The following is a 9,846-nucleotide window of genomic DNA, read 5'->3' on the forward strand; positions in this document are numbered from 1 at the left end:
AAGGAGGGGGAGAGCTGCAAATGCTCACTCAGAATTGTCTTTTCTGTTACGTGGGCAGGTGCCTGGTTTGACCTAAGTCCCTTTGCCACTTTCCCAAGGCCCCTGCCAGCCCAGGCCCAAGTGCTGGCGGCCCTCGCTGGCCCCCACCTGCCGCGGGCTCACCCTCCGCCCCGCCCTGCAGGTACCAGCTGAAACTCTTCGCCCGCATGTGCCTGGACCGCCAGTACCTGGCCATCGACGAGATCTCGCAGCAGCTGGGCGTTGACCTCATCTTCCTGTGCATGGCAGACGAAATGCTGCCCTTTGACCTACGCGCCTCCTTCTGCCACCTGATGCTGCACGTGCATGTGGACAGGGACCCCCAGGAGCTGGTCACGCCGGTCAAGTTCGCCCGCCTCTGGACCGAGATCCCCACAGCCATCACCATCAAAGAGTGAGATGGGGAGCGGAGGGTGGGCCAAGCGAGGCCGGGGTGGGAGGATCTCGGGGACCCTCATGCCTCATTGCCTCCGCCCGCAGCTATGATTCCAACCTAAACGCCTCTCGTGACGACAAGAAGAACAAGTTTGCCAGCACCATGGACTTTGTGGAGGACTACCTCAACAACGTGGTCGGCGAGGCCGTGCCCTTTGCCAACGAGGAGAAGAACAAGCTCACCTTCGAGGTTGCTGGGCAGGGGGGTGGCGAGGCGGGCCCCGGGGTGGGGGGCCCCGGTTTTCCCCTCGCTAGGCGTCAGCTGCCCCCCGGGGCGCTTTGGGGGCTCTACAACCTCACTTCCCTCCATGCCTCAGCCAGTTCAGGGAGACCGCATAGACCACCAGGACTCCCCAAGTGGAAATCTTCTCCCCTGCCACCTGGGAGAGGGCTGCCTCCCCCTGGTCCACTGACGCCTGCAGGCCCCCTAGGGGGAGCACCCCACCTTCCTGCGTTTCTGCCCTATCCCGAGTAGCCTTCCTTGCAGGCCTCGCTTCCTCATTAGCTCACTAGGGGCGGCTGTGTCCTCTCAGCCCTGCGCTCCCAGAGGCCCTGCCTTTTCCGAGGAACCTCATCCCACGCTCCTAACACCCGCTCAGCCCTACCTTCTCGTCCTGGCCTCGCCCCTCGCGAGGCCCCGCCCCGCTCACCTCGGCCCCGCCCCCTCCCCGCAGGTGGTCAGCCTGGCGCACAATCTCATCTACTTCGGCTTCTACAGCTTCAGTGAGCTGCTGCGGCTCACTCGCACGCTGCTGGGCATCATCGACTGCGTGCAGGGGCCCCCGGCCATGCTGCAGGCCTACGATGACTCAGGCGGTGAGGCTTAGTGGCCAGGGCCACCCCCCACCCAGCCCTGGCCTTCCTCCCTCTCCTAGTGCCAGAGTCCTCTCTGATCAGTCCACCTGTGCAGCCTGTCTCCTGGCCTCTGCTGGACCAGAGGGGCCCCTGTCCAGGCGCTGTGGAGACCCCGGGGTCTGGGGGAGTTGCCTTCCAGCGCAGCTTGCTCCTGAGGGGAGATAGGAGGGAGGAGGGGCGACGCAGGCCCTGCCTGAGGAGCTCCCGGTCAGACAAGGGGGGGGGGACCAGCCCTGCCCTCAGGGACACCCCCAGGTGGCATACACTCCTCTAATCAAAAAGTGCAGAGTCTGACTCCTGGTGCCTGGTGCTCCCCACTCGGTGTCCCTTCCCCATGCTCTGTAGCAGCTCTCAGGATGCCCCGCGGGAGAATTCTCACTGATCTCCGCACACAGTTTACCTTTGCCCTGGCCAGCCCCCCTTTGCCCAGATTTGGCTTAAAGCTCACCTCCCCCAGGAAGCCTTTCCGGGTGAGCCCCGCCACTGACAGAGACAGGGTCAGACCCAGGGCTCCTGCTGTGCACCCCCATGACCCCCTGGGGCTTCTCCCTCTGCAGGCAAGAACGTGCGGCGGTCCATCCAGGGCGTGGGTCACATGATGTCCTCCATGGTGCTGAGCCGCAAGCAGTCTGTCTTCGGCGCCCCTAGCCTGTCTGCCGGTGCTGGCCCCACGGAGCCGCTGGATAGAAGCAAGTTCGAGGACAATGAGGACATTGTGGTGATGGAGACCAAGCTGAAGATCCTGGAAATCCTGCAGGTGGCTGGGCCGGGACAGTGCTGGGGGGTGCTGGGAAAAGGGCAGGAGAGTGGGCGCCTGGGACGGAGAGGTTGGGAGGTGAGCCCCTGCCCAGATCACAGTATCCAGTACTGGAGGGCTCCACGGTGACTTGCTGTGTAGCCCCGTGGTTTCCAAGGCATGGTCCTTGGACCCGCAGCATCAGTCTCACCAGGGAGCTCAGAAATGCATGTTCTTGGGCTGGCCCCAGACCTCTGTAGGGATGAGAGGCACCCGAAGCAGGCCCACAGTCTGCTGTGACGAGCTTCCCGGGTGATTCTGGTGTGCATGAAAGCCTAGCTCCATCTATCCCTCCATTGTACGGATGAGGAAGGGAAGCGGGGAGGGTACTGCATTGCCATCCTACAGTGATTTTGGAGCAGAGCTAGAGCTTTGAGAGCCCATTTCCTGGTGAGGCAGACACGGTCTTTCCTGTTCCGGGTCTTGTCGAGACCCCCTAGCAACACTTGGAGAAGGGGCCGCTAGGACCCCGGGAGTGCTAAGAATGCTTGCTTTTGAGACTTAAATCTCCCTTGGTTTACAAATGTCCTAGCAGTTTACAAGAACGAAGCATTTCTATCAATAACCTAGCTTCCAGAAGGGAATGTAGATACAATTAAATGTCCTTATAATTTGCAGGCTCCAGGAAGTTCCCAACTATCTTAATGTTAATGCCTTGCTAGAGGGCAAAACAACCTTAATTTGACAATGGCAAGGCCTTTGGTATCTTGTGAATCTTCTTTAACATATGAAAGTATTTCCTCAACCTCCCTTTTTCCTTACCTCCCCCAACCTCATGGTATATAATCAGCCACCCCTCACAACCCTGGGGCAGCAGCTCTTTCTGCCCAGGAGTCCTGTCCCCATGCTTTAATAAACCACCAATTTTGCACCAAAGAGGCCTCAAGAATTCTTTCTTGGTCATTGGCTGCAGACTCCACCCCACTGAACCTCACTGATACTCCCCAACCTCATCACNCCAGTGACCTCCATGCATTCTGGGCAGGGCCTGGGCAGGGGAGTCAGAGGATTCTGATTCATTCTAGGAGCTAAAGGCTTCCAGATTGGCGTCGTGGGGTGTGGCCAGAAGCTCTGTGCCTCATAAGGATAGAGGCCAGTCAAGGGTGTCTGCAAACCCTCTATCCTCACCACCCCACCCCACACTGGCCTCTCGTGCTCCCCGCTAGTCTTCAGTTCCACACCCCCCTGCCCTCCAGCCCCTGGCAGGGCAGGGCAGGAGGATGAGAGCTGGCCTCTGGGCCTGGGAAGCTTCGTTCTCTTTCCTGTCAGTGTCCTCCCTGGGAAGGGGGGACCGAGTGGTCTCTGCCTCATTCAGAGGGGAGGTGTCATCCCTCATCACTGGGGTGAGAGTGGAGGAGAGGGCACTCTGGACCTCCCCGGGGACAGGAGTCTTGATTTTTTAGGTTGCGATGTCCTACAGTAGCTGGAACATCTATGCCGAGACCCCTGAGTGCTAGAGCTCGTTAGGGGTACCCCTTCCCCGCTCCTGGGGCACGACTGGCCTTCTGACCTCAGCCCAGTCCTCACCCCATCCCTCCCTGTTTCTCCAGTTCATCCTCAACGTCCGCCTGGACTACCGCATCTCCTACCTGCTCTCCGTCTTCAAGAAGGAGTTTGTGGAAGTGTTTCCCATGCAGGACAGCGGGGCCGACGGCACAGCCCCGGCCTTCGACTCCACCAGTGAGCCCCCACCCCCGCCTCCCCCCGCCTTCAGGCTGAGGCTGTGTGGCTCATCCAGGGGTACACATTAGTGGGGTGGAGGCTGGAGGATGCCTTGGGGCCAGCTCCCCAGCCCTGCCTCTGTTTCCTAGCCCATTTAATTGCCACGGTGAGAGGCAAAGGCAGACATCATTCTCTCCATCTCCTAAATGGAGAGACTGAGGCCCAGAGAGGGGCAGGGACTTGCCCGAGGTCACAGCCAGTCAGAGGCTGAACCAGACCAGGACCCAGGTCCCCTGATGCCCAGCTCAGAACTCTGCTCGCCCCTGCAGGGTAGTGGGGCTGCTCTGGACCCTGCCTTGGCTGGCTCCACCCCTACCCTGGGAAGGCACATGCAACTGGGGCTGCCACCCAACCAGTGCAGGGGACGGGGTGGTTTGGGTACCTCCCTGCTCCCTCACCCCTGTGCTCCCCATCTTTCCTGGGCACGGACCTGCCACCTGCCCCCATCCACCCACTCTTGCTCCCCACAGCTGCCAATATGAACCTGGAACGCATCGGGGAGCAGGCGGAGGCCATGTTCGGAGTGGGGTGAGTCCGGGGTTGAGGTGGGGGGTGGTGTGTGCAGTTGGGTGGGTTATGCTGACATGGTGTGAGTACCCCCGTCCTTGGGGTCTCCAAGGCTGGGGCTGGCCCCTCCTCCTGGGTCTGCAGGAACCTTACCAGGCTCCGGGGCAGGGGTCTCCTTGGCTCTGTGCTTTTGCCCTCTCATGCCTACCTAGCCCCGGTGATATAGGGGCCACTTGGGCCCTTGTGTCATCTTGGTCATTCCCCTAACCTCACCCAGGGCAGTTGTAGCTCTGTTTGTGCATCGGGACTTGGGCCAGGTAGCTGGAGGGGAGCAGGGGAGAGTGTGGGGGATAGCCTGCTGTACACAGGGCTGGGGTGGGGAAGGGGCGCCCTGGGAGCTGGGGACTCTTCACCATTTCTGTGCCACGCCCTTGGCATCTAGTGAAGCCCTGGAGCCCCGGCTCAGAATGAGTTTTAAATTCATAAAATAAAGCATGTAAATTACAAAGGAAACAGGAGCTTTGAGATGCAGTTATCAAAATATTGAAGAAAACAAATTTGAAGTGACGGTTAGATATGCAGCTCTTTATTAACACATTAAGTAACGAGCTGGGCCGGGTGTGTAATTAGTACCGTGGTTTCGAAGGAGTGATGCATGTGAACGGGATTCACAATTCCTGTAACAACCGTAAGGGGAGAACATCTGTGATTGTTGTTGGTGACAAAATCACAGGTACTGCTAATTTCTCCTCACTGAAGGAAATGCTGCATTGTAGTTAGAGGTTGGTACCACCGAAGATGTGAATTTTCCCCACCCTCCGTTCCTGGCCCCAGCCGATCTCCGCGAACCCCTGGCCGTGTTGGGGGGGTGTCTGTGGGTCCCCTGTGAAGAGTCCCTGCTTCAGCTGCATAATCAAGGGGAGGCCTGCGGGATCTCAGGGAACATGGGGATCACTCGGGGAGCTCAGGGCGGTGGCTGGTGACACCCTGGGGAGAAGTCCTCACTACTCTGAGCCAGTCTTAAACTGGGCGGGGCAGCCGCTGGGGGGGGGGGCAGGGAGCAGGGAGTGCGCCGTTACCGCCGGGCAGCGGGGTGCTTGGTGCCCAGCGTGCCCCTCCCCCGGCGCCACAGGAAGACCAGCAGCATGCTGGAGGTGGACGACGAGGGCGGCCGCATGTTCCTGCGTGTGCTTATCCACCTTACCATGCACGACTACGCCCCGCTGGTCTCCGGGGCCCTGCAGCTGCTCTTCAAGCACTTCAGCCAGCGCCAGGAGGCCGTGCACACCTTCAAGCAGGTGCCGCTCCGGCCGAGCCCCCGCCCGGCCCCTGGGGAGCGGGGAGGAGGCCGCGGGGGGCTTCCCGGACCACCTGGCCTGGGCACCGAGTGGGTGGGTGCCCTGGCCGTGCTTTGGCCTGTGCTGAGCACGGGCGGTTAGCTCAAGATGCTTATTTGGGGGGCTCGGCCTTGCAGAGCTCCTGAGAGGTGAAGGCCAAGTATTGGCCACCTTTATGACAGCTCAGCCTGACTCAAGGCTTGTCGCTTTTTATGAGGCGGACAGCACTTGATAAAACACAAACCATACCATGTGTGCCTTTGCTAAGTGCTTCAAATCACACCTGGCATGCAGGCAGCCCTCGCTAAGGGGACTGGTTCTGTGACTGTGATGTCGTGTGGTCTCGACAGCAACCTGGGAAAGGCGACTGGCATTTAACGGGCGTGTGCCAGGCACTGAGCCTTGGCCTCGCATTAGTGGACTTCTCGCAGCGGCCCTGGCAACACAGTTACTATTCTCATTCCCGTTCTACGGAGGGGGCATTGAGGCCCGGGAAGCTCTCCTCCCTTACCCTGACCAGAGTGAGTGAAGTGGGAGCCAAGGTTCACAGCTGTCCTGCAGCGGGCACTCAGTGCTGCCAGTATTCTTTGTCCTGCCCTGTTTCGGGTTGGAGTAACCAAGTGACAGGCCTTAGCCGCACCAGTCAATGAGCAGCGGAAGCCAGCTGAGGAGGCAGCTCATGACAAGGAGTGCAGGGAGGCCTTCGTCCATCAGGGCAGGCTTCCCGGAGGTGGTGGAGCATGGCCCGGTGGCCATCAGCATTGAGGAGGAGCAGAGGCCTGGAACAGGGCAGATACTGGGGGTGTCTATGAGGCAGTGGACCCGGGGTGCCCGTCTCACCAGGCATGCCCATCACCACCCTTCAGGTGCAGCTGCTGATCTCCGCTCAGGATGTGGAGAACTACAAGGTGATCAAGTCGGAACTGGACCGGCTGCGGACCATGGTGGAGAAGTCGGAGCTGTGGGTGGACAAGAAGGGCAGCAGCAAGGGCGAGGAGGTGGACACAGGTGCTGCCAAAGACAAGAAGGAGGTGAGCGGGGTGGCAGGGAGCTGGGAGGCCAGGGCTCCCAGCGAGGCCTGGGACCGCCTGACCCGCACTCCCCATTCCCTGTGTTCCCAGCGGCCCACAGACGAGGAGGGTTTTCTGCACCCACCTGGGGAGAAGAGCAGTGAGAACTACCAGATCGTTAAGGGCGTGAGTGGCCTGGGACCCTGAGGCCCCCCTGGAGGCTCCAGGGCCTGGCCTCTCCTGCCTCCCCACTCTGCCGGCCACTGGCCCTCAAATACACATCTTCCGGCTTTGCCTGTGCGTTCAAGACAAGCCTGCCCAGGTCCAGATGGAATTATTTTAAAGCGGAAGGAATTTAATGAAGTTCCATTTCACAGTCATATTGTTCTATTTATTTTTATGGGTGGAATTGGGTTTTTAGTGTTTCCCTGCCTTGTTGTGGTGATCTGCCTCAGTGACCGTGGCCTCCTTCCCCCTTCCTGTCCCCGATGCGAGCTGGGGCTTGGCTGGACTTGGCAGTGGACTCTGACCAGCCGGAGTTGGGGGGGGCAGGGGGGTGGAGCCGGAGGAGGAGGGAAGGGGCTCTGGGCTCACCCCCCTGCCCTCCGCAGATCCTGGAACGGCTGAACAAGATGTGCGGTGTGGGGGAGCAGATGAGGAAGAAGCAGCAGAGATTGCTCAAGAACATGGACGCCCACAAGGTCATGCTGGACCTGTTGCAGATCCCCTATGACAAGGTGACCTCTGACTTCTGACCTCTGACTCCCGGGGACAGCTTTTCCCTGAACCCTGACCTAACCCACACCACACGCTAATCCCGCATGCTGACCTAACCCAGCCTCACCCCTGATTCTTGACCCTGACCCTGGCTTCTGTCCCCTCTGGCCTCACCCTGAACATCTCGGCTTCACTGTAACCTGTGACTGTTGCCTTCTCATCCTTTTTTTTTTTTTTTTTTTTTTTAAGATTTTATTTATTTGAGAGAGAGAGAAAGAGAGAGAGAGAGAGAGAGAGATCATGAGCAGGGGGAGGGGCAGAGGGAGAAGCAGGCTCCTTGCTGAGCAGTGAGCCCGATGTGGGGCTCGATCCCAGGACCCTGGGATCATGACCTGAGCCGAAGGCAGATGCTCCCGACTGAGACACCCAGGCGCCCCTGTCACCTCCTTATCTTGATCCACATTGACCTTTATCTGACCCCAGCCTCTCTTTGACTCATGATGTCAACTCAGACCTCATACTGACCCCTGACCTTGATTTCATACCCTAGCCTCACTCTGACCTCTTACCCTGACCTGTCCCCAGGCACACCTGGTCCTGGACTCCAAATTTAGCATCATTTCAACCTTTGACCCTGCACGCCTCCCTTCGGCTGACCTTGATCTTCATATGTCCCAAGTCTCACACTGGCTCTTGGGCCTGACCCCAGCATTCACCGGACCCAGACCTCTCAGCCTTGCTCCCCCACGCCGGCCTCACCTCAGCCTCTGCCCCTCAGCCCTTCACACATTTCCTTTTTTTTAAATTTAATTTAATTTTTTTTTTTGAGAGAGAGAGAGCACAGCAGGGGGAGAGGGAGAGGGAGAAGCAAGACCGTGCTGAGCAGGGAGCCCGACACGGGGCTTGATCCCAGGACCCCGAAGGCAGATGCTTGACAGACGGAGCCACCCAGGCGCCCCACACACATTTCCTTATCCTGACCTGGAGGCCCAGCTTTCACCTTGACCCTGGCCTCCTTGTGGTCCCAATCCCAAGCCCTGAGCCCCGGCCGCACCCGTTGGAGCTCAGGCGCGAGGCCGGCCTCACCTTCGTCCTCCGCTCCCGGTGCCCAGGGTGACGGCAAGATGCTGGAGATCCTGCGCTACACGCACCAGTTCCTGCAGAAGTTCTGCGCCGGGAACCCCGGCAACCAGGCCCTGCTGCATAAGCACCTGCACCTCTTCCTCACGCCGGGGGTAAGGGCGGGGCGGGGGCGGCGGCGGGGCGCGGGCCCGGGCCCCCCTTGGTGACGGCCGCCCGCCCGCCCCCAGCTCCTGGAGGCCGAGACCATGCAGCACATCTTCCTGAACAACTACCAGCTGTGCGCGGAGATCGGCGAGCCCGTGCTGCAGCACTTCGTGCACCTGCTGGCCACCCACGGGCGGCACGTGCAGTACCTGGACTTCCTGCACACCGTCATCAAGGCCGAGGGCAAGTACGTCAAGAAGTGCCAGGACATGATCATGACCGAGGTGAGGACGGGGCGGGGGGCGGAGGGGGGTGCCCAGGCGGCAGGACCCGGAGTTTGGACAAGTCAGACGGGGTCACGAGAGGGACAGTGAAGGTGCTAGCCCCCGGAGGGAGGACTCAGGCCGCAGAGGCGGGTCTAGGGAGCTCCCGTAACAGGCCCGAAAGAACTCACGCTCGCTCCGCTGTTTCTCCTTGTATTGTCATGTATTTAAAAATGGTTACGCGCCTGCTGTGGGCCGAGGAGCATGTTACCAGGGGGACATCAGTGGGGTGCAAACTCCAGGTGGGGGACCACATCCTGTGTGCTTCTGCATGGGCCCCGGCGTCTGGCACACTGTAGGGGCCCGGTAGACCTGTGAGCCGAAGGCACGAAGGAGGAAGGGCCGAGTCTAAGTCTGGGACAGACGTGGTCTCTGCCCAGAAGCATCTTACAGGGCGGTGTGGGGGCGGGAGGATGGGGGGAGCAGTAAAGGGGGACGAGGGACCTGATAAATGAGGCACCCTGCACCAGAAGTGCTGTACAGTGTGAATTATTAGTTGCTGTTATTACTATTACATAATTGCCGACACGCGAGGATGCAGCTGTGTGCTCTGGGAGGCTTTAAATTCCCCACTGGGAGCAGAGGGCAGGGAGGGGGTGAGCCAGGCAGGGGTGGAATTAGAAAGGGCTTCCTGGGGGAGGCGCCTCTGAAACAAGCCTGAGTGGGATTTCTTTCCTTAGGGGAGGAGGGGGCACTTTTTGTGGGTCCAGGGTTTGGCCCTGATGGCAGGTGGCCTGAGACATCAGCCTACGGCTGCGAGTGCCAGGCAGGGGAGGGTTTTCCTGAGTGTCGGGTGAGGGCTGGGGTCAGAGTCCCAATCTCCCTGGTACGCCGGGGCCCGCTGGACCAGGGGGTCTGACAGGGCACCCCTCCTGCCC

The 9,846-nt window shown here is 60.0% G+C and overlaps 1 protein-coding gene across 1 annotated transcript in view; it reads left to right on the forward strand.

Moving 5' to 3' along the window:
• ITPR3 (inositol 1,4,5-trisphosphate receptor type 3) overlaps positions 1-9,846 on the forward strand; it is a 75,384-nt gene that overhangs the window by 40,016 nt on the left and 25,522 nt on the right. The window contains exons 19-30 of the mRNA XM_034660564.1: positions 182-433; positions 520-664; positions 1,149-1,290; positions 1,887-2,086; positions 3,676-3,805; positions 4,318-4,375; positions 5,487-5,652; positions 6,558-6,722; positions 6,813-6,887; positions 7,313-7,438; positions 8,531-8,653; positions 8,729-8,929. Of these exons, the coding sequence (XP_034516455.1) occupies positions 182-433; positions 520-664; positions 1,149-1,290; positions 1,887-2,086; positions 3,676-3,805; positions 4,318-4,375; positions 5,487-5,652; positions 6,558-6,722; positions 6,813-6,887; positions 7,313-7,438; positions 8,531-8,653; positions 8,729-8,929 (1,783 nt within the window). The remainder of the gene's footprint in view (positions 1-181; positions 434-519; positions 665-1,148; positions 1,291-1,886; positions 2,087-3,675; positions 3,806-4,317; positions 4,376-5,486; positions 5,653-6,557; positions 6,723-6,812; positions 6,888-7,312; positions 7,439-8,530; positions 8,654-8,728; positions 8,930-9,846) is intronic.

This window comes from Ailuropoda melanoleuca, chromosome 5 (assembly GCF_002007445.2).
Source record: "Ailuropoda melanoleuca isolate Jingjing chromosome 5, ASM200744v2, whole genome shotgun sequence".
Taxonomy (NCBI): domain Eukaryota; kingdom Metazoa; phylum Chordata; class Mammalia; order Carnivora; family Ursidae; genus Ailuropoda; species Ailuropoda melanoleuca.